We start from the raw sequence: 24,670 nt of genomic DNA on the forward strand, positions 1-24,670 counted from the left end.
AATCCAGAAATTTTCAGGGAGTCCAACCAACCATGTCATAAAAATGGGGATAATAGGTCGAGACTATCATATTTGCTTATTTTTTGTCTAAATTATGCAAAATTTAACATAATTGTCAAACAAAACATCCCCATACCCCCATTCATATCTGCCAACTTATACAACTTTATCGTGTTTTCACCAACTATTCCTTAACCATTCAATGCATTTAGATAAAACTTAATATAAAATGTTGAATCTCATAAATGAATGTGCATAGAGGAAGGTTATTTGAAGAAATTTTCAAAGGGAGATAATCCAAAATTATTCTTTTCGTGAGAAGGAGAAGATTTCTTTCACTGATCAGTCATGGTTCTAAGTCAATAGGTTTTACAGAAAGGGCTGACAGACTTTAATCTTAACTTTATTTGAATTCATTTATATTGTAGAATCCTCAACAAAAGTTACAATAAAACCAACCCAGGGTACGGTAGAGAAAACTGCTACTGTGACTACAGCAGGTGAGATCAGTACACTTCTTCTATCTATAGATCAATACATTCTAGATGCTTGAACTGTATTTATATCATTGTTTTGGATGGAAAGAGGAAGCTTCAGATGTTTGGGATGGGGAGAGGGGTTTCAGATGTTTGGGATGGAGAGAAAGCTTCAGATGTTTAGGATGGGGAGAGGGAGCTTCAGGTGTTTGGGATGGGGAGAGATGGGAGATAGTTTTGCTGCTGTCTCTATTTACTGTGGGTACTCACATAAAAACTAAGTATTTTTAGCCAAAACTGTGGTTCTCTTTATGGGAATGATCAGAAATTTGATATGATTCTTCTGACAGCACCATGATTTGTTTAAGGGGAAAAGCTTTGTTCCTGTCAGGCTTTGGATTCTTACTTTTTTTTTTTTTTAATTTCTAGAGATTTTTGGGACATTCCTGTCTTACGCACTCAATTCTTATTAAAACTTGAGTTCTCAAAAGATTTTGAGGATTTTAAAAATAAGATTGATAGCAATATCCAAATGTTAAATTTTTAAGTTTTATAATTTGCATATTTACGTATAATAGAGAAAAAATATTCTGTTTACCAGTACATGTAATTAACTATCCTTTAACAATTATTTTGTGATTTAATTTGGGATATAATGTCTTTTCTGATTGGTTGACTATTTTCATTTATCATCTCTTAGACTAAACTTAACCATGTGATTGTGATGTCATATATAGTTGTTTGGTTATTTACTTGTTAATACTTGAATTAAAAGTTAAATTATAAGGAATCATAGTAAAATATTTCACAGTTACAAAAGTTATCACACAGAAATGATATACCACCACTCAAGAAGTCAAGGTTGTACTACAATTACCTAGGCTGTTCATCAATTCAAATATTCTTACAATAATTCAGCTCCCCATACAAGAACTACAGCCAGTCCAGGAACACATGTCTCTGGCCACACAACTGAGGCACCAGGTACAAAGATAACAAGAGGACCTTCGCCTGGATCTTTTGCAGCTCATACAACTAAAGCACCAAGTAAGTGCTATAGATTTAGTCATTTTCTTTTTAAACCTTTTTTAAAATTTTCAAATTTGCAATCTCAAATACAGTCGACTCCACTTAATCGCATATCACTTTATTGCATATTTCGGTTATTAGCATAATTTTCTCCTGCACAAAACCATTTCCTATTATTCTATTAGGGAAAAAATCGCTTATTTGCATAGGCCTTGGAGGTGCATTTTGGTTTATTGCATAGAGAATTTTGCCTCGTCCAGGTAAAGACAGGTTTTCCCAAATTCTATTTTAAGCCTTCGGGTCATAAATATGTCAATCATATTTATTGTTGTAAAAACTAGACATCAGTGAGGAGGTGTTAATAATGGATTAAAAAAATCATGGACATAAAAGACAATGTAAATGATTTCTAATTACATTAAAATAAACAAGCACCTAGGTGAACAATGACTTCTGACGACATGCCGAACATCACCTTATGATGCGGCTTGAGGTTCGGCTTGGGGTATTTTTTGTCCCTATTTATATTCTTCCGACTACAAATGATTATCAATGTAAATTTAATTTTCTTTAATGAGCTGAACAGTTTTGAGTGAGCTTGGGTTACTAGGCATAAATATTATACGAAAATTAAAAGTCATTCATTCAGTACAATGTCTAATGAAATTCAACTACCTTAAGGTGCCCCATACTATCCACACTTCATAGGAATATATCGAGGTCAATGACGCGTATAATACACAACTATCAGTGTACAATGAACAGAGGAATAAAAACACACAGACCATTTCAAAAGCCCACAAACTGCAAACATTGATGAATATTACACTGAATCCTGGCTGAAATATGAAATATGGGATTTGCTTTTGTAGAAAAGTCAGGAAATTACTTGACTATTTATAGATGAGAAACACGTGGTTTTACTTATAAATACACACAACGTAAAGAAGGTCAATAAACAAGACAAACACAATATATATTATTATTTATTGATAAAAGAACAATACAATGAGAAGGTCTATAACAATTAAATACCAGATCAGAAATGTTGAACAGTGATATCCCTGGTTGATCCACAGTATCGTCGTCTTACCTGAACTCACACTTCCGGTAAAATCGTAATTTCGGTTATAAGAATAGCCCGGTTATTTGCATAATTTTTACTGGCAAATGGGCTATGCAATTAAGTGGAATCCACTGTACTAATACATGTAATATGTATACACTGAATGTTTTTCTCCATTTGAAGGGAAACGTTTGGTCTGTTTTACACCATACTGAGTATTGCCAATAATACCTTTATTCTACCATAGCTCAGCAACCCTTTCAAAACTCTTTTTTTAATTTCAACAGAATGCGTCCAAGAATGGTCACCTTACATAAATGAGAACCATCCAGATGGTCATAATCTTGGAGATAAGGAGATAAATGCTGTAGAATACAAAATACGAAACCCCTCTTTCTGTCCTTATGGTATTATTACCAAAGCTGAATGCTGGGATATTGAAATTGATGCCCCACACTACTCATCAGGAGCTCAAATGGCATGCTCAGCAGAAAGAGGACTAATCTGTAACAATGCAGACAACTTCCCTATACAGTGTGATGACTACAAGATCAGATTCTTTTGCAGATGTGGTATGTACTCATTATGATTTGTCTGTCAGTCTGTTTGTCTTTCCATATTTCTTATAAGCTTAACTCCTTTCAAACTGCTGAAAAAAATTTATGAAATTTTATATGAAGGTTGGGCATAACCCCACAAAGGCAACTTCTCCTTAACCACTCATGGGATTTTAATGAGATTTATTGGTAAGATTTTGCATGAAGGGATATAATTACTTTGGAGGACTCCAAAGAAAGACAATTGAAGGTTGTTACATTTTACATTTAACTCCTTTTGAACTGGCACATTCCCTTTGCGAGTTTGTATTATATCAGATAAACAAAATGGCGATCCTATGACTTTAGATATGACATTCTGAGTTAGATAACATTCATATATGTTTTACAGCCCCAACAGGATTTACTATGAGTCCAACACCAGGAACAGGTACAAGACCAACAACAACTCTAGGTATGTAATATGTGTAATATGTATTACCATACTGATGATTGGGGGTTTTATGTTCTGGACTATCCTAGTGACCTCAAACACCCCACTTTTAGAGGATTATGTTTCCAGTAATGATATAAAACCAACAATTGTATGTTGCAGAACCCAGTCTTTAAGGATACTCGACCTTAAATTTTATCAGAGTATGTCCTAGTAGCAGCTGGACTCTGCCCTGCTCCAAGAACTCATGTCTATCTTGGAGTATTTCCCAACTCTGACTGTATTAGAGGGTGCTTTACTGTTCAGTGGAGAATTGTTACAGTCTGTAACTTAAAGTCAAACACTTATGTGTTCTCCTTAACACTCTATGGCATATATTAATTTGAGTAATTTAGTGACTACCTTCAATGTAGGTGAAAAACTCCAAAAATGAAGTTGAACTATAATTTAGCGAATAGATTATGACTATGAAAAGAACTGTACCAATCAGTCTCTTTTTCTTAACAGTGACATTAAAGGAGGGTTAAAATATAATTAAAATCTGTCCATTAAATTCTCTTCTTAATTTAATTCTTATATGACAGTGGAACTTAACAACAATTACCAATCAGAAGTATAAATCATTGAGACTGGTCAGTTGATTTTGTAGGAATTTTTGATCATATGTCCTTGACTATTTAGCAATCTTGTTTCATTTTGAATTTTCATATGGAGGAATAAGAGCACATTCTGTCAGTAGGAACTAGGTTTCAGTTTTATCTAATCACATGTATTTTACTCTTTTTAGCACCTAATACTAGGACAACAGCAAGTCCAACACCAGGAACCCAGTCAGTTGCTTCAACACCAGGTAATTATATATTACTGTTCTCAAGAAACATTATGGTGATTCCCAATTTCCTTTTAGAATATGAAAGTATGTCAGATAAGTGTTCTTTGTACAATTTTTTGAAATATTCTATACACCAGTTTTTAATAGTTTGCAAAAAGTTTAAATTCCCAATGAAATCTATATCAATGTTGCCTAGATTAAGGATAAATAATCTCTATATTAATGTTGCCTAGATTAAGGATAAATAATCTCTATATCAATGTTGCCTAGATTAAGGATAAATAATCTCTATATCAATGTTGCCTAGATTAAGGATAAATAATCTCAATATTAAGTTTGGTGACCTATATGCTTTTATATTAAAATTTTAAAGTATGACATCATTTAAGGTCATGCATCTTTGAGGAAAGTAAGGAAAAGCTTTAAAAAATATTAGGTATCATTTACATTAACTTACCAATATGATTTTAGCTCCATGTGATTTGTCCAAATGCCAGCCATTGGTCAAACCTCTTCTGAAAGAAGGTGAAGAATTGATGGTTGTCAAGACAACTGATGGCTGCTGTAATAAATACACTGTCATTTGTAAACCTGAGAAATGTATAACACAACCACCAACTTGTACATCACCTAAGGTCATCCAGCAGACAAACACTGGTGAATGTTGCCCACAATATAAGTGTGGTAAGTATATACATTTGTGTTTCAGTATGTCGATCTGTTGTTCTAGACCAGCAGGTATTCCTCAGATCTTCAAGTTCAAGTAGTCTTAGTGGTCAAAATTTGAGTTAATGAAGGATTCAATGAACATTTCAATTTATATAATCAGATCTTATTTAAAATTTTTCAGACAGTTTATGAATTAGATGTTGCTTCATTTTCATGAAACTAAGAATACATATTAATCTTTGTAGAGTAAAAGCTGATTCAGCATAATTTCGCTTTTAGTTTGTACATCAAAAAGTATATTATTTATTCTTTTTTTTTTCAGAGTGCCCAATACCTTGCCCCACAATGGCAACACCTGTCTGTAAGCCTGTAAGTATTAAAGATGTAAATTGGCTAAAGAGCTCCTGAGAGCTCATGCTACTTTGTTTATTTATGTATAGTATAACAATAATAGGAAAATCTAACTATACCCCTGTGGAGGGCTGTACTGTTTAACCAGGGTTCGTCATTCTGTTATTCCATCACTATTTATAAGTTTGTCACAATAATGAAAAATCAATTATTCAATCAAAATGAACAAATACAGTATCAGCCATTATTATTGATATTTCCTGGACATTTCAGGACTCTCACTACACAGTTATAGAAACAGAATGTAACTGCCAGGCATATGCTTGTGGTAAGTAACAACCAATTTTATATTATGGGAAAAAAACAGATGGAGAAACGCCACAAATGCACCATCATATACTTTTAATTATAATAGTAAATACTTACATAGATGTATTTTTAGTTCTCCTAGTGGTCTTTACGTCCAACCCAATTCATTGAGTTTGAAATATAGTACTAGTTTTTCACAGGATTTAATTTGAATATATATCTGATTTGGTTGTAAATTAAATTAAATTTATTCACTGTTTCATATTCTAAGAGATCTTCTATATAAATAACAGTTAGTGTTTTATTGAGACAACTTATTCAATAGAGTACCTTTTGACTAAGGGCTATTTCAGTAAATATCCATGGATGGGGTGGAACATTAATTAAATATTTCAATTTTGGTTGAGGATATTTTTGATATTTTACCAAATTTAATACATTGCAGAAAAAATGAACACTAAATCACTGCCATTTAGAGATTTATTAGAAATTGAACACATTTTTTTAAATCATTTCAGTGAGGAACATAATTAATGGTACTGTACCACCACCCATTATCATCAACCAAGTCTGTAAATACAACAAGAATGGACAGGAAATGGTGAAACAGGTACGTCTGTATGTCTGTCAATATTCATGTTTCTCCTGAAGGGAGAACATGATTACCGGTATACTGTCACCACTGATGTTCAGTGGTTCTATTTCCAACTATTGTTTAATGGATATTAATGAAACTTTAAAGGGAAGATAGGGATCATATTGTGATGTGTAGGGATATTTTCAAAGGAAGATAATCCATTTTGAGATTATTGGGGTATCACTGATAGCTGTCATAACCTTCCTTTCAGGTATCACATAAACAGATTTTACAAGAGTTGTGGTATTCTGTGCCTTGCTTTTAACCAGCAATAGTGAATATAGCATTTTTGGGGGATTTTAAAGTTTCCTGTATATGTAATTTCATTACATACAAATTATTAGTCCAGATAACCATGACATTCACAATATGAAGTCAATCAAGTAAAATAAAGCCTCTAAAGACAGCATAATTATGTACACCAACAACTTATTTGTAATCACTTAGATAACTCTATCCTTTGTATCATGTAATATAGCCTGGTGACATCTGGCAGGATGGACCATGTAAAGCTTGCCAGTGCTTGAAGGGTACAGATGGAAATGCAGTTACTTCATGCCAGACACAGACTTGTCCATCATGTAAATTGGTAGGTGCTTGTATACAAGAATGAAAAAAAGGAATGCAATTTTATTAAACTAAGTAGATTGGTAGATTTACTGAAAGAAAAAGGGGATACAAGCAATATTAAACATTATAGACAAAGAGGTCTATTTTATACTGTAAAACCTGAGGAAGACCTAGGGGAAGGGACATAACCTTGAAATCAATGATATGTTAGTATCATATTCAACTTCACCATAGCCTTTCAAGCTTTCCTTTGAAACAGAATGAAATCAGCCCAAGTTACTTTGATGCATACATGATATTGATATAAAATGGTTAATACAAATGTTCCAATGATTTTTAAGAGTTATGTACCTTACCCTAGGTCTACCTCCATTAACTTAACCCTTTTGGACTGGAATGCATTTAGTTTAGATAATTATATGGTTATTCCAGGTTCAAAACTGATATAAAGGGACTTTTGAAAGTTTTTGGTTTTAACACGATTTTAATTTATTCAGGGTCTGATTAAGGCTTTACTGAAATTTAAGGGACTTGTATACCACAAAGGAAACATAGAATGTGGAATACAAGGAACATCAAGTTGATTTGTATAAATATTTAATGATACGAGATATTTTTTCTGAGATTATGCCAAAGTTTTTGTTTAGTGAATCCGATTTGTTTTGGAATATGCATTAAAAAATAAAACTGAGAAATTTATATGAATGAATGACCACATACTTTTTAATATTGGATTTTTGCACTGGGGTACATGTACAGGGTTTTATACTTTAACAGAGTTGCCATAAAATAGCAATATTAAGACATGTATATCATTAAATTTGTAATATTTTTAGGGAGAAGTACTCCAAGATTTACCAGGAGAATGCTGTGGTAGATGTATGCCAAGTGGATGTGTTGTCAATGCAACTGTTTACAAGGTTTGTGCTTTGCCCTGTTTTATTTTTTGTGTTGTTTTTCTTTCTCCAATAAGTATAGAATGAATTTAAATTTAATAGGAAATAATAATTACCAAGATTGTATTTTTTTCTCTAACTAGCTCTTATTTTTTGCAGTTTCCAATAATGAAATGTTTCATTTTATGGACTTGACATTGGTAGATTTGTAATTTATTCTATAATATGGTGCAATCATTGCCTTTATGCTCTACTGGAAATTGAACAGTATTAAAGGAGTACAGAGAGAGGGATAGTTGATGTGGCTCTGACTAATGCTTCAAAATTTCTGATTTTGTTTAGCATAGATAGACTATTTTACATAATCAATTTTTCAAGATATTCTAACATATATTTATGTGTCCTAGATTTTAACTTACTTGGAAGTAAAAGTAAGGAAACCACAGATAAGAATGAGGAACAGGGTATCCATAATCACTACCCTACTCAAATATTTTACCATGTTTTATAAGAATGTTCCTAACTCTATTATAGGAAGGACAATCTATTCCAAGCAGTAAGAAGTGTTACTCTAGATCCTGTGGTTACATGTCAGAATCTCAAACATACTATATAATGGAGACCAGTACTATATGTATGCCTGACTTCAAACTGCCAACCTGTCCAGGCGTAAGTTTATGTTTTAAACATTTTTAGATAGGGACAAAATAGCCACATTCTAAAAAGTCAAGATGTTCATAGTTGACATCATTCTGATAATCACTGACATCACATTTTACATATTAATGTTGTCAGTGTACCTTGCTGATAATCGTTGACATGGCAGTGGATTTTACATATTAATGTTTGTCAATGTGCATTGCTTGTTTTGTATTATTAAAGACACATTTAGATTTAAAAAAAAAATTTTTAATTATACATGTAAACCTTTGACAGTCTCTCTGAGGGAGATCTGCTGCAGTCCACTTGATCAGAGGGATAACTACACAGGCAAAATAATGTCATGTGATTCTCACCTGAATTGAACAAATAAAATTAATGAGTGTTCATGTGAAATTCATATGAACTTTTCACACTAAGTTCATATTATGAGCATTTCATATGAAAATCTTATTAATGTCATGTGGGTTTGATGTGAATTTCATGTAAAGCTCAATATTTGCCAGAATTCAGGTGTTTTTTTTATAGGTTTCCCTCAATTAAAAAAAGGTAGACATAGCTTTGTACAAAATGTGTTTTGTGATTTTATTATTACGACCCCCCCACTTATTTACCTCCCCCCTCTTATTAGTACAGGGTTGCACTGCAACCACCTTGTCTGTCAATCAGTCTGTAACATATTTCTCAACTTCTGTTGGAGGGAATGCTTAGATAGTTGGTATATTCTTTTAAATGCAAAAAATTGAAAGAAATGGTTGACTGGGGTAGTCTTGGCACAATGTTGTGTGAAACATTTTGCTAGAACTTGTTTTAACCTTAATGCATTGTTATTTTATAGAATATAACTTTGATGGACTTGACAGGATGTTGTCCAAAATGTGTAGTCAAACCAACAGGTAAACAATTATTGTAATCACCTCTACATAGTAGTGATTGAGGAGGGTTTGAAATCTTACCTCAACTCTCAGCTTGTTTAGAAATATTTAGGTCAAAAGATTCCTCAACATGAAAAATATAATGATGGAATATTTAATTATTGTGGACACTTATTTTCACAATTAAGAATGTCAATCCAATTGCTGGCTATTTACTTTTCGGGACTAACACCTTCTCAATATTTATTCCATTATAAAGAGATTTACTTGCAGCTTATGATTTTATTTCTGAAAAAATTAGTGAAAATAAAGTGATCGAAATAAATTGGTTTACATAATGTATGAAAGATATAGAGTTGGCTTTTTTGGTGTAGCAATTTTTACATGACTGTCTTTTGGCAGATGTTTAATGGGACAGTGCTATCCAATTTCAGCCTTCCGTTATTTTATGGGACACTGCTATCCAATTTCAGCCATCTGTTGTTTTATGGGACACTGCTGTCCAATTTCAGCCATCTGTTGTTTTATGGGACACTGCTGTCCAATTTCAGCCTTCCTTACTTTCAAAGATGACTTGAAAACAATTTGAGGGATTTTCATAATGGTTTGACACAATATTTGCCTTCACTGAAGTCAACTCCATATTGTTTTCATTGTCTTTATATTCGAGTTGGAAGGTATTGGATGTCAAAACTATATACCGTAAACCTCAAATTGAGATTTTTCTCAAATTCTTGTTTTTTTTTCCATATCAATTTCAAGTGATTTGATTGGTGAAAATTTTAGTTTAGGAAGGATTTGAGGAAAATCATAAATTGAGATTCTTTATGAAACTGAGTGCAGATACTTTAAGGATAAAATAAAACTGAACTTTTAGGGCATTGATATTTTACATTTATAACTACACCAATAAATGGTACAATAAGATGAAAGTTAACTTCACTGTTTATATTACAGCACCATCCCAAGTATGTTCAACATGCCAACCTAGACTCATGTTCAGAAATAGTACTCGCAGTGTTGGATTCTTTAAAGTAACAACTGCTACTGGACTGTTATGTCAAAATAAGGAACCAGTTGATGATCTTATGGAATGTTCTGGCTCATGTTCATCCACTTCACGTTACACAGCGGTCATGCAAGGATTTGACAATAACTGCAATTGTTGCCAGCCGCAATCTACAGAGACAAAGAGAATCAGTCTTTCTTGTGAAGATGGCACAGTGATAAACAAGACATATACCATGCCAAAGTCGTGTGGTTGTAGTGCATGTGGTGCTTCTCAAGGAAGATGAACTGAAATAATGGCGGACTTTACTGGATAACTACTCTTGCTCTCGTTTAACGGACTTTGTTATATTTATTTATTTGTTTATATAGAGATTGTAAATCTTAATGTTTTAGCAATTAATAAACTCTGCATCCCAAATAGTTTTTCTCATTATTCCTTTTTAATCAAATTTGTGGATTTACAGAATCCCCTGTCTGTTTGTCTAAATATTTTGTAAACACAACTTCTTAACTCTTAACTGTTTTTTTTTCTTCTTTCAATGAAATATGTAGTATTTCATGCATTAATGTTGGTAGCTGAGGATAATTCCACTAAAGTATGGACAGAAAAGTTTAAATTTTCAGGCATTTCACAGGCAATAAGCATTTTCAAGCACTTAAATTGACCAGAACATTAAAAAAATACATTGTATAAAGAGTTTAGAATAATCATATACTATTATCTTGTGACACTTATACAACACACACTTTTGTCTTAAGTTACCTTGATATTTTGGGGTAATATGATATCTAACTAACTCTACCTTTTTACCAGACACAGGAGAGAAAATTAGGGACAAAGATGGTAAAATCAAGGGACACAAGCAAGAACATTTATAGACTAAGTCTTATAAAAAATTGTCAATGATTCAGTGGTTAGGTCATGAAAACAAAAACCATGGTTTAGCAATCAATAATAATAATACCCTGAAAATTATGAGTCAATAGGGAGAAATATTGTGGGAATAAGGTATGAAAAACTAGATGACAAATATGACACATAGGAGATGAAAAATAGGGACTACCAGTCACACAATATCAATTGTGTGAAAACAGACACTTTGGATAACATCAGAAAATAAGAAAATGATCAGTATTTCACTAAAAAATCATTGTGTGGCTTTAAACAGGCTTATACTTAAAAAAGTACTAAGAATTCAACAGCATTGTCAAGAATAAAAACCAAACCTGTTCATATTAAAAAGGATTCCAAAACCATCAAATCTGAAGAGCTCTTTCTCCTGTGATTATAGTGTTAGTTGCAGAAGGGTTAGTTTTCTTTCTCTCTCTCCTGAAAGCAGGTTATTTCCCAAATTAATAATGTAAGACATTTTTTTTCCCTGACGAGAAAAACAAAAAGAGCAGAATAAGCAAGCCACTAAAATAGAATAAAATATAGTGAGCCAACTCAATAAATTTTCGATCAATTTTTATGCATATATTTAAGTAATCCAGAAATAACGAAAAAAAATGACAGCTGCACAATGAGAGCTTGTCCTCACTTGGAACAATCATAATAAAATGTTGAAAGTTCGAAGCATTTTAACTATGAAACACCACATATGAACCTCCTCCCCCTTTTAAAAAGAAAAGTATAATAATACGGATATCCACTAAAAGATATGGGAACGTTGACATCATCATAACTAACAATATTTAAAAGTTTGAAGCAGTAAAAATGGAGCGTTCTCAAGATGTGATGCAACATATAAAAATTATACATTCATTCAAAACTTTATGATATGCAAAACTTGTTCGGGTATAATTAAAAAAAAATCTAAATTTCATGCAATTGTTTTTTCCTTATGAATCCGCACATGATAATCAAAGGCAGTTGGACCAGGATTTTTTTACCACAAAAATTATCATTAAATCATTTTGTTTCCATATTTGAGTTATTATGTTTGTTTAAACTGGGCATAGTATAAACAACATTAAATAGCAAGCAGACATGTCTGAGAACAAACACAATAACTCAAATATGCAAACAAAATGATTTAATGGTATTTTTGTGATAAAAACAAATCCTGGTCAAAGGGCCTGTAATGATAACATCAAATTAATTTATTTTCCGATGATGCATAACTCCTTCTCCTATGTAAAGAAATAAACGACCGTTTGGTTTTAAATGATATAATATTGTATCTGTTTTGAGAATTGTTAATGCTTTCAGTGTCTTCATTCAGTCAAATTTGAAAATGATAAAAAATATAATATATCTATAGAAAGCGTGTATATATATATGTGTGTGTGACATTCAGCATGACGAATTTGATCACCCAATGACTGATGTAGACCAGGAAACTCTATTTTAGCTACAGGTTATATTTGTACATTCCTATCAAATTCGAATCAGACCAGCTGATAATATTTACATATTATTGATGAACACGTGTTGCCGTGAACATTTTGTTTACATATGCAGAATGTCAATATCTGAACCCGTCACCGGGGCTTGTGAACCAGATGCCGATATTTTGGATCTAGAACCAGAAATTAAGGTAGGAAATTTTGGATCGGAGGAAATATCATGTAATAAGCATAGAAATTCCGCTTTTAATGAATTTTATCGTTTTAATTTAACCTACAAGTTGTAAAATCAATAAAATCAAGTGAAACTGTAACAGTTTGTACTTTATATAATAGAAATATAACACATGACTAGTTTTCTCATTATTATTTGCAAAGTTCCACATGTGTTACATTATTGATAAGACGTGAAAATTTGTTACTCGTGTTCGATCTTTGTTTTTACATGAAATAAATTTCAATGTCTGATAACAAAGATCAAACTATTTATTTATTGATAAAACAATACATAAGGAAGTTTTTTTGGTATACTTAAATCTGAAAAAATTTTCCATTTATTCAACCGAATGATACGCCCCCTTTTGAAACCAATTTAGTTGACTTCCGGTTGTACACCGTTCAATTGATAGTCATCTCGATAATTTGATATATATGTACATGTAATCTTCTTGTTAGCCTGGTACTTTTAACATTAAGAACTGTCAGTGTAAGATTTAAATTTTCTTCTTAAAAGGAACGAGGCATTGGAAACAAAATGCTACCTACTACATGTATTTAAATGGTAAAAACTAAGAGGCCCTGACAAAGGAGGACCATATTTGCCCCCCCCCCTATTTTACGGAAAAAAGTTTTGAAGTGAATGACATAAATGTAATATGCATTGTTAAGTTGATAGTTAATTTTTTAGATGGTTTTAAATTTTCACCATTTCACCAGTTTTCAGTTTTCTGATAGCAAAAATGTGCTAAAACAATGAAATTGGGAAAAGTGACGATTTTGTATGTATCAAACCGGAATTGACCAACTTCTACAACTTTTAAACTTTAAATCTCCGTATATTGAGTATAGCATAGTAAGAACTTCCTGGAAAAGCAATGGACGACATTTGTTTCATTTTAAGCACGCGAAGGTCGGCGTAAGTGAACCTAGAGACAAAACAAACTATACAGGGAATATATACAAAGAAACAGAACAGGAATTTAGAAAACGTAAAAGTTAGGCTGAAAATAAATGGAACAAGGAAAAATGTGAGGATTTTCGACAAACAGCGGAAGAAGAGAGAATTCTATAGAACAGTTCGAAAAAAAGAAAAAAAAATAGCCGTTCTAAGTGCAATAAACTTATTTTTGTTGGACATAAAAGTTTGACTCCTGGTGAAGTTTGTAATTTATTGAGACAATACTTCAGCCAGTTGTATACGGAACAAGCAAGTGAATATAGTGATGCAAAACACTTGTCAAGTACTGCTAAGACCTAACAGCTAATGCGACAGACTATTCTCTCTTGTCAGCCAATCGTTTTTTTTAATAATCTTTTCAAGGAGCGGATCCTGAGATTTAGAAAAAGGGTGTGAAGACTAATATTTGCTCGTTCTTACTCGAAATCAATAAAAATTTTCCATTCCCGGAACAACCCTCTCCTTTTGACCGTGATCAGTAATGATAAGTCTAGATATCGTACCTTCTTATTAAAATTTTCAAAATGACATAAGAAACCTAAAACTCTGTTCTAAGGGCTCGACATGTTGATAGGGCAAGCAGAGTTGAGATAAAAACAATTTGTAAGAAACATGTCTGTCACGTTGAATTAGGACAACTGGACTTAAGACAGCAGATTTTAAAACCGATGTCAGTTTGTTTAATTTTACAGCAACACTTTTTTTTTAAGTTAATATTTTATATCTTTTTCAGGATGAATTAGACCACCTGAACCAGTGTAGTTCTGAAATCAACAGGCTGGAAAATGAACTTGATGTAAGTTATATATAAGGTGCGCACTGGTTTCAACCCCCCCCTTGAGTTTAATTTTTTTAAATTAATTTTAGGAGGTAGACCTAGGGTAAGGGACACAACTCTTACAAATCATTGGAACGTTTGTATTAGCATTTTACATCAATCTCATGTTAACATCAAAGTAACTTGGACTGATTTCATTCTGTTCAAATGAAAGCTTGATAGGCTTTGGTGAAATTAAATGTGGTACAAACATATCACTGATTTCAAGAGTTATGCCCCTTATCCTAGGTCTTCCTCTTTTAGGCAAAATTTGGGCAAAAAGAGCAAATGCTTAACATCCTGGCAGTCTAATTTAAATTAGACCTTGTGTTATTTATTTTTTTTTTGTATTCGAACACAAATACAAATACAAAATTTTCTGCATTCAGATTTGCGCTTTTTAGAAAATCATACATTTTTCTCCCACTAAAAGCAACCAAATGAAGCCAAATCAAGAACAATAACTCTTGCAAAGTGCAAATTTCATGCTACAAACTATATAATTTTTATCTCAAAAGTGCAACAGCCAAATGAAAAACTAAGACTACCTACATGATCAGTTACTGTGTCTGAACAAGAAATAAAACTGAATTTGGTGGGTTTTTGACATGCATGAATCACCCTCTGTCTGATTTTTAGAAAGACTGCTACTTAATTATTTAAAGCTCTGGGCCTGCATATTTATTTTTCGAGATGAAAGTATTTAAGTGTTATTTTCTGTATGGACAGGGTAGTAGGTGAATCAAAAAAAAACAAAACATCCATGAAATTTTATTAAAATGTTATCTGAAATGCAGAAAAAAACGCATTCATATCTTCAGTAATTCGAGGTATTAATGAATTGCAATTTCACACTGAAATGAAGATAACTCACTTCTTGGACAAACGAATTGTCAATTCGTCTTTAACAGACCATAAAATATATGCCCACGTGCACATTGTCCAATTCATGTGCTTTTTTATGAGCATGATTTATTATTTTTCAATTTTGCCTGATTCTTACAGATTCTAGCACTTATAACGTATGTGTATTACATGAACAGTTATAACGTGTGTGTATTACACGAGTTTTTTTACTTTGAGTAGTTCGATTTTCCTTTTGACAGGGTGGACTTAAGGCTGATATTTTATTATTTGTGACGCTATAGGGTATATATAATTCTGTACTTCAGGCAGAACAGATAAGCCCAACTATTTATTAAACATTCAATAACTACACAATTTGATTACAAATAATACTTTTACACTAACACATACATATGATTGTTCTATACCGTTTTGATCACTTTTTATCTTTTAAATTATAGGAAGCAAGAGCTAAATATAGGCAGACGTTTCACGAGGCGTCTTCAAAAATGTCACAGGTTGCACAGAAACGACGGAAAAGCATTACCAAGGCGCGGGAATACTTTGAGTTGAAGACAGAACAGAAAATGGTAGGTAGTATTATCCTACTATAACAAGTGGTCTTGGGATAAAGCATTCGTGGTCCAGAAGAAACTCCGTTATTTGAGGCGAGCTGCAGCGAGGGTTTCCTCGTCATTCATTGAAGACCCATGGGTTGCCTTGAGCTGATATTTTTCATTCCAGTGGGGTTGTTGTTTCTTTGATGTATTCACCATTCTTACTGCTTTTTAAAATTTCAAAATTCACAATATGTTGTGAAATTTTTTTTTTCTCGATGATTCAAATTTCTAGACGAAGTCCCCTTTGTCCAATGTCATAATATCAGTAAGTTCCCAATAATTGAATTAGGTATATTAAGTACCAAGGAGAACCAAATTTTCAATAGATAATTTATTGCAAATAGTGTTTGTGGTATAAGAGAGATACGGTAACCCTTATGTAATTAATTTTCTCCCATTCTTATCCGGTGATTAGAAATGCACGTGACCACCGGTCGATGATAATTTTACCGCAATTTTACATTTGCAAGTTTTCTACAAATTTCATTGGAGAAACAGATTCTCCTCAAATGCTCTCGGGGATTACAAGATTTCTCCACTGTCGATAGTTACATTTTAGATTTAACCCACTCGCTGAAGTTGTGGGTTGAAATCTAAAATGAACTATCTCTAGTGGAGAAATCTTGTAATCCGTTCAAGATTGAAGGAGAATCTGTATGTGTAACTTACTTGATATATGATGAAACAAATATTGATAAACATAAATATGTATCAAGTTAAATACTTCCATAGGTACAAGGAGAAAGTCTGAAAGCGGCCAGACAATACCAATCAGCTATAGGAATATACAAAGCTGCCAAGGAAACCGTTGCTCTAGCAGAAGATCGCCTTGTAAATGGTGGAGAAACACAACTGTCATCTGCCTGGCAAGAGATGCTCAATCATGCAACCTCACGGGTATGAATGGTTAAAAAAGGCTTGCAGTTATAAGATAGTGTCGTTTCGTTCTGTGTGCCAAAAGACACAAATCTTTACACAGGAAACATTGAAACATATGTTTAGGAACACCATGTAAAACATGTGTAAACATATGTTTCTGACTAACAAATCAGTTCATGAAAAAAAAACAATTAAAGAAAATTGATATTAATTTGTTTCCAATAGGATTTCATATATGAAAATGATATGGTTTCAATATGCTTTACTTCATATCATATGATTTAATATATTTTTAAAAGCAAAAATATATATTTCTAAACATATGTTTCCGTATATTTTAAAACATATGAAAATATATGTTGCAATTTTCCCTGTATACATAAAGACACTTGACTGTTTTGGAAAATTTGAATGAAAATGTTTGCATTTCAAAATTTCAAAATGCTTTTATCACGGATTGAAACATTAAATATTTGTACTTAAAATGCTTTTGCAAAATTAAGACTAGATTCAAGCATTTGTTTCGTAAATGTTTAACGAATCCAAAGTATTTACGATTGTTTGTTTGACTTTTGGTGTATTTTTTTCTGTCAAAAAACGTGTGTTGTTACAAATGTACAAAGTGTGCTATAACGTTAAAAGAACAGAGCATGGATAGTTGTTAAGTTGAGGAAAATATAAAAAAATACTTGCATGGGAACACAATTTACTGTTTTTCTGTTAATTTCATTTTGACTAAGGGCTATACATGTTTGTTTATGTATTTTATATTAAACTCAATCTATTATCCCCGAAGCATTAATATTCATATTTTCGACTCCTATTAACAATATTTTTTTTTTACTTTTGGTGATCACAGCTAACACATTAATGGTACTATTAATTGTGATTAGTTAATTTTCGTTGTTGGTCAAAATTTCAATAGTTCGAAATCAAGGACTTTTTAAAGGAAATTAAAGTCTTTGTTTGTCCGATCATTAAGACATACACAAAAATCTCATGTGCAATAGTCTTACACAGCACATCAATTTTACAACCAAAGGAAGAGAAGATTTTTTTCCAGGGATAATCGCCATTATCTTGAAAGGTGTCTGTTTATTTGAATATGTGAAAAACATTGATCGGTCATTGCACAGTAAGTTTAAAATGAGTCATATCGCAAATACATATACTATAGCAAGTTGTACTCATTGTCCTTTTAAAACAAGAAACCCATACGTACCCTCATAAGTTTTTATAGAAGGAAGGAGCGGAAAGGATGAAATTTGAAATAAAAATGCAGGATTGAAATTTTCAAGAAATAAAAAGGCAAGAGAGGCTATAAATAAATTTTAAATGGCAGGATCTATCAATATCCTAATATTTATGTTTATATTCAGCAAAAAGGCAGGACCAATGTTTTCTCAAAAGATAGAAAATTTCATCCTAGCCCTCCCCTCCCCTCCCCCTTATCAAAAACAATCAGTGGCGTTGTAAGTACCCAGTTTCAAAATAAAATTTAAAACGATTTTCCAGGTAATGGACGCGGAGGTAGAAAAACGTAGGAGTGAAGAACAACACATGAAGATGACCAAGAGATGTGCACAGCTAGAACAAAGCCTTCATACACTAGAGAGGACGAAAAAGAGGGCTATCAACAATGCTAGGTAAGGTTCGGAGTGATGGTCCTTCTTAACTTATAATTTTGTAATAATTGAATTTGTTTAATGACCTAACTCATGGGTATACTGACAAAGTTTTAGCACTTGCCCTTTATTAGTTCCAATATTACTTTTTATTTTCTGTTCTTTTCAGACCATACTTTGAACTGAAGCATCAATTTGATTTGAGACTGCAGGTTTGTCATTTTCTTAATCTACTAGTCTACCGAAGGGCTTTGGGAATTCTTTAGTAGTTGACATTGTTTCTAAAACAAAAAGAAAAGAAAATGAAAACGGCAAACACTTCAAAAAGACAACAGTCCTAGAAACTACGAAGCCAAACAAAAACAGTCTATGGCCATTCAAGGAACAACAAGAAAGCACCCACATACAGAGTAAGTCTTCGACTGGTCACTTTAACGATAAAATACAATTTCAGGGAGTTGGGCATCATCATACTCATCATTTAATATATACAAAATCTCCCAAAAAGATTAACACATGCTATATGCTTCTGTATTCGGACGAGTGCAAAACATGTGGCGGAGTTGAAGTAGTTGAGGGACTGAGGGACTGAGGGACTGAGGCCAGTGAGGGACCCAAGTTCCCATCTTCCTTTACAGCAAATACATACAATACATTGCACACCTAAAATCTGTTCCAATTAGTGTAATGTAAAACTAGGGAACATAACAAACCAAACATAAAACAGTGAAAAAAACCCAAAGAAAACAGGACTACTACAAGTTACTGAAATGCAAGCCCCATACTTCAATTTAATTGTTTGAAAAAATTATGTCTTACTGTAAAGAAGATGACTATTAAATGTTTTACATACATTAGGAGGTACAAATGAAGTGGCATGAAAATAAAACTGACAAATAAGGGATCTCTAATAAAACGTATTGGTGTGCACCAGTACTGTATAATCAAAATGTATTTCCTCAAAACTATACTTGCTGTACATGGCTTTTTATCAAGTAAACCAGATACCATTAGGTATCACAAACATGCTTATCATTTTACTTATATAATTCTAGAATCCAAAATAACTCGTTAACCTGATTTGATATGTGTTAATTTTAAATTTATATTTGTGTTCAATTATGCCTACGTTCTCTATAGTTACCTATTGTTCATCAACTTCCTAATCTGTGTTCCAGGTCAGTATCATAAGCAACCATCGGATTGCTATAATTTATTTGGGAGAATTTTGTGGAATGAAAATGTTATCCGGGCTACCAGATTAATAGACTTCCGAGATTTAGAATACTTCTCTAACTGTATACCTCTATTTGTTTTTAAAAGCAACAGAAACAGAATGTGACAGATCTTCAGAGTGCAATTAGACAGGCTAAAGTAAAATATTCAAAATCATTACATAAATTGGAAGAGATATCCTTGGCAATTCATGAATCAAGACGTCAAAAACTCATGTTAATGTATCCAAGACAACCAGGTGTCGGGGCAGAATATGACAGCCTAAGTTTAAGTGTATCTGAATTAACACTAGGTTAGTAAAATAGAAAAATAAGGTAGTTAGGTTGGTAGGGTAGGTAAATGATATGGTTAGGAAAGATAAATTTTCATCAAAAATCCAGAAATGATATAATGTTTTAACTGCATCTAACGATAATACAAATTTTCGATTTTTAATTAACAAATAATTCCTAAATGCGGGGCTTTATACTTATTTCAACATGCGTAGGCGCTATATTTGTCATTAGCGTCGGCGAGGTGTAAAATCTTGACAAATATAGTGCCTACCCATGTTAAAATAAACATAAAGCCCGACATCCACGAATTATTTATTTTCTGACATTACAAAAAAGTCAGTCATTTTTATCAGTGAGGTCTTCTTAGGAAAACGAAATATTTGGCTCATCTATATCATTTTTTACAATAAAGTACAATTATTTCAACAATAATGTTTTACGTGTTTACATTTATAATTAAGAAATAACATTACTAATTAGAAAACGAAAATTGAATCGCATTTATAAATAAGCAAACCAACGGAATTGTGTAATGACGTCACATCATGTGACTTAGATATAGATCATTCTATAACTCTCGAAATACCGCTAGGTCTCTAAGGGTAGTCTAACAAAATATAAATCACGGTCGTCTATGGCAAGCCAAAGTGGACAAAAATGAGTATTTTCTAACATTAAAAAATGATTTTTTGATAGTACAAATTCATTTTCTCATATTACAAATTAGATTTCTAATATCACAAAACACTTTTTAGCTCACCTGGCCGTATGTGAGCTATTGCCATCACTTGGCGTCGTCGTCGTCGTAAACAATTTCTTCAAACATCTTCTCCTCTGAAACTACTGAATAGATTTGCATGAAACTTATCATGACTGTTCCTTAGAGTATCCTGCACAAAATGATTATTTGGATTTTTGATCGGTTAAAAAACATGACCGATGTTACTAAAATAGAACATAGGGGTCAGACAGCAGATTTTTGCATATATCTCCAAAGCCGTTAGGTTTAGCCAAATTTTGACTAGGTTAAAGTATTCAGCATGATGAGATCTATCTGTGGTCAAATTTTGGTGGAAGTCTGTAGACCGATGTTGGAGTTATTGCCCTTTTTGGACGATATTTGCTCTTTTTGATCTTATTACTTTCAAAGATCTTCTTCTCCAAAATTACTGTACAGAATTCAGTGAAACTTGGTATTTTTTGGGTATCCTTAACAAATGACCGTTTGGATTTTTGATCGGTTAAAAAAACATGGCTGCCATTACTAGAAATAGAACACAGTGGTCGTACAGCAGTTTTTTTGCATATATCTCCATAACCGTTAGGTTTGGCCAATATTTTTCAATTGCAGAAATATCCTTATTATGAGGCCTACAAAGTCTCCATGGGATTAAAGTTGTCAAACGACTCCATATAAGGGTTATTGGCCTTGAAAGGCAAAAAATTACGTTTTATGCAGTTTTCAGTCAATATCTTCAAAACTATAATAGATAGAATAAAACTTTCGATTGATGAAATGATCCTCATGATAAGTCCTACCAAAGGCTTCATTGAGTCAAAATTGTCTGAGAACTTCTTGTTAGAGTTATTGCCCTTGAAAGACAAAAATTTAACCAGGTGAGCGATTCAGACTCCTGGGAGCCGCTTGTTTAATATTAAAAAAATGATTGAATTTCTAATATTAAAAAACTACTTTTTAATATTAGAAATTGATTTTCTAACATTAGAAAATGGATTTGTAGTATTAAATTACGATTTTTTAATATTAGAAAATCATTTTGTAATATTAAAACACGTGACTGATTTTTCTATATAGCAAAGTGATTTTTTAATATTACAAATTCATTTTCTAATATTACATATTCAATTTGTAATATTACAAAATGTGCGATGTTTTATAATATTACTAAATCAGGGATTTGTAATATTAGAAAATGAATTTTTAATATTACAAAATGAATTTCTAATATTAAAGAATCTTTTCTAATATTAAAGAATCTTTTCTAATATTAAAAAAAAATCTTTTCTAATATTAAAAAATGATTTTGTAATATTAAAAATTCATTTTCTGATATTACAAAATACTGAATTTTGTCCACTTTGGCTTGCCATAGTCCTCTGATACACTTTTCATTCTTTGTGAATAACGTCTATGTTGATTTGCGAGCGTGTTCATGTCCTTCGATGCTTTGCTGAAATCAATGTGGCCGAAAACAGCCATTTTTCATTCGTCATACGACCAAATGGTATTTGTTGATATTTCTGTGTTTTCTTATGAAGTACGCTAAGAACGTAATAGAATAATGGAGTTTCTTAACAAGTATTATTGAATTTGTTCTTTTTGTAATAGACATATTTACGCTTATGGACGCAATTGACGAAATGACATTTTTTCCCGTAGTTTTCTAAATTCTCCTTTAACTTAAAGACCAATGACGTCTCAATTAAAAATTATATTGTTTCGTATTGACGTCAAAAGGTTTTTCGGAAAAAATCTGGGGTCATTCGGAGAGCAAAATGACTAGTGAGTAAACGATGAAAAGTGATCCGCACATAAGAATAATTGCGCAAGTGCGAGCAGGGTTTACCTATTCGGAGAGTTCCCTTGTTTACAAAGCAAAAGTGTCACACTATGTTGAATGTAAATATATAATAGCGAGCATTAAGTGAGATCAACGGCAAAAAACGTGTTTGTGAAAAAAGCAATCGGAATACGTAAGTGTTCGGTAATCTGCAGAAACAGCCTTAAAATTGAAAATCCGCAGCAATAAAATAAGAAGTTTATACTCATCAGGATTAATAGACAAAAATTTACCAGCGTTAATCTTTGTTTTTGAAAATAAACAGTCGTTTTCAATGTACTCCTTTATTTTTTTCTATTCCATGCAATATTCATGGAATAGTTCGGGAAAGGTTGCATGCAGTGACAAAAGTACTTAAAAATCTCTCTTCTCTGTTCCATTTGTTGTTCAATAACCTAACCGCCCTGGATAAATATAGCCCCGACTATATTATATAAATCGAAGCATAAATTTCCCAAGATAAGAAAAGCAATCATATTTGGAATTTCTGTAACAGTTGCGTCACTTCTTTACTTCGCAGGTTATGGCTAAAATACTCCCCCCATCCGAAAACTGTTATACTGCCGGATTTTATACACATTCTAAATTAGACTCGCTAGATTTTAAAAGGATATAGTTAAACTTGTCGTTAAGTAAAATTGGTTCATGAATGTTGCATCTCCCAGTGCTCGTTTCTATTGGCAATGTACATGCCTACACCATATTAGGTTTCAAGTTTGTGGCCGGAATCAATGTAAAAAGTAAACGGTTTCAGATGTAAAAATGAAACGGTTTCATATGTTTATTTGATAACAACTTAAACAATGCAAATTTAAATAGGCAGATTATTTTCAGATTCTGTTGGTAAGGACCCTGGAGAATGCAATGACGGTTCTTCAGACGAAGATGAAACTTTCGATGATGCAAAAGATGTATTAGATGATACACCTAGTGATAATTTTTGTTCGAACATTGAATGCAAAAATGACGGTGTAGATAAATTGACTGAATTGAATGACAGTTCAGAATTAAACAATGATGGATCAAAGGACAACTCAATTCCATGCAGTGACTCCGTTAACGAAGCGTGTTATTACAATGTATGCCCAGATGTTAAAAGTGCAGGGGAACACAACAGTAGCACGAATATATGTCAAGTCCAGAAAAATGATAAAAATGACTTGCATGCCGACGATTAAAATTGTAGGAATATATTTCTTTGTTTTTGTTTTTGTTTTTTTTTCTGCTAATTTGAGTACGACTACGGGCTATACAACATTTTATGTATTTTGTAGAAAACTCAATTTCATTCATCTTATTTTCCGTATAAACCTCAATTTTGTTTGCCGCCACAGCACATACATACAAATGTAAATGGCATTCAAGCAGCAAATACGATTTTCTTGTTGAATTTCAATACAAGATAAAAGTATGCGTTAATCACCATCGATCAAGTATTGTTAAAACACTTAACAAGCAACCCACTGTATTATTTACTTCATATTTCTCCCTTTTATTGATGAAGATGCCAGTGGTGAACCATCACCATGAAGTAGCTAAATTGTGGCTGTGAGAGAGTGTCACGTAGATACCTTAATTAGTATTCAATAATTGTCTATAAACTCCCTTGTAGAATATACAACACCCGGTTTTCACTGCTATGGATTATTTATTCCTTTCTGACAGATTTTCACCCCTATGGATTATTTATTCCTTTCTGACCTTTTTTCTGATTAAAGGTTTTTTTTCTCAATTACTAGGTAATAATAACATTTTTTTTTTCATAAAAAGGGAAATTTTCGGATTTCATATTTTCTTTCATTTTACCTATAATGGGCAAACTTTTTTAAATACCAAACTTTAGACAGGATTTTGTATATATTTTATTACATAGCATCTAAGCTTTCTAATGAG

The 24,670-nt window shown here is 32.3% G+C and overlaps 2 protein-coding genes across 10 annotated transcripts in view; both read left to right on the forward strand.

Annotated features, from left to right (window-relative positions):
* LOC148603554 (uncharacterized) overlaps positions 1 to 10,789 on the forward strand; it is a 79,017-nt gene extending 68,228 nt beyond the window's left edge. For all 9 annotated transcript variants that reach the window (XM_088553891.1, XM_088553896.1, XM_088553897.1 and 6 more), the window contains 14 exons: positions 429 to 500; positions 1,395 to 1,523; positions 2,859 to 3,143; positions 3,520 to 3,582; positions 4,349 to 4,411; positions 4,865 to 5,077; positions 5,385 to 5,431; positions 5,687 to 5,741; positions 6,241 to 6,332; positions 6,838 to 6,948; positions 7,766 to 7,849; positions 8,360 to 8,494; positions 9,324 to 9,381; positions 10,318 to 10,789. In XM_088553891.1, the coding sequence (XP_088410017.1) occupies positions 429 to 500; positions 1,395 to 1,523; positions 2,859 to 3,143; positions 3,520 to 3,582; positions 4,349 to 4,411; positions 4,865 to 5,077; positions 5,385 to 5,431; positions 5,687 to 5,741; positions 6,241 to 6,332; positions 6,838 to 6,948; positions 7,766 to 7,849; positions 8,360 to 8,494; positions 9,324 to 9,381; positions 10,318 to 10,655 (1,745 nt within the window). In that variant the 3' untranslated portion in view covers positions 10,656 to 10,789. The remainder of the gene's footprint in view (positions 1 to 428; positions 501 to 1,394; positions 1,524 to 2,858; positions 3,144 to 3,519; positions 3,583 to 4,348; positions 4,412 to 4,864; positions 5,078 to 5,384; positions 5,432 to 5,686; positions 5,742 to 6,240; positions 6,333 to 6,837; positions 6,949 to 7,765; positions 7,850 to 8,359; positions 8,495 to 9,323; positions 9,382 to 10,317) is intronic.
* Positions 10,790 to 12,646: 1,857 nt separating this feature from the next.
* LOC148603555 (SH3 domain-binding protein 5-like) lies at positions 12,647 to 23,970 on the forward strand. Its single transcript, XM_088553075.1, has 8 exons — positions 12,647 to 12,911; positions 14,631 to 14,693; positions 16,022 to 16,150; positions 16,913 to 17,077; positions 18,575 to 18,705; positions 18,854 to 18,896; positions 20,008 to 20,212; positions 23,612 to 23,970. Exons 1-8 carry the CDS (start codon positions 12,795 to 12,797, stop codon positions 23,953 to 23,955), a joined length of 1,197 nt encoding a protein of 398 aa, XP_088409201.1. The 5' UTR covers positions 12,647 to 12,794; the 3' UTR covers positions 23,956 to 23,970.
* Positions 23,971 to 24,670: the final 700 nt, after the last annotated feature.

The sequence above is a fragment of the Perna viridis genome, chromosome 11 (genome assembly GCF_037379345.1).
Source record: "Perna viridis isolate PV_CMFRI_1.1 ecotype Kerala chromosome 11, ASM3737934v1, whole genome shotgun sequence".
Classification (NCBI taxonomy): domain Eukaryota; kingdom Metazoa; phylum Mollusca; class Bivalvia; order Mytilida; family Mytilidae; genus Perna; species Perna viridis.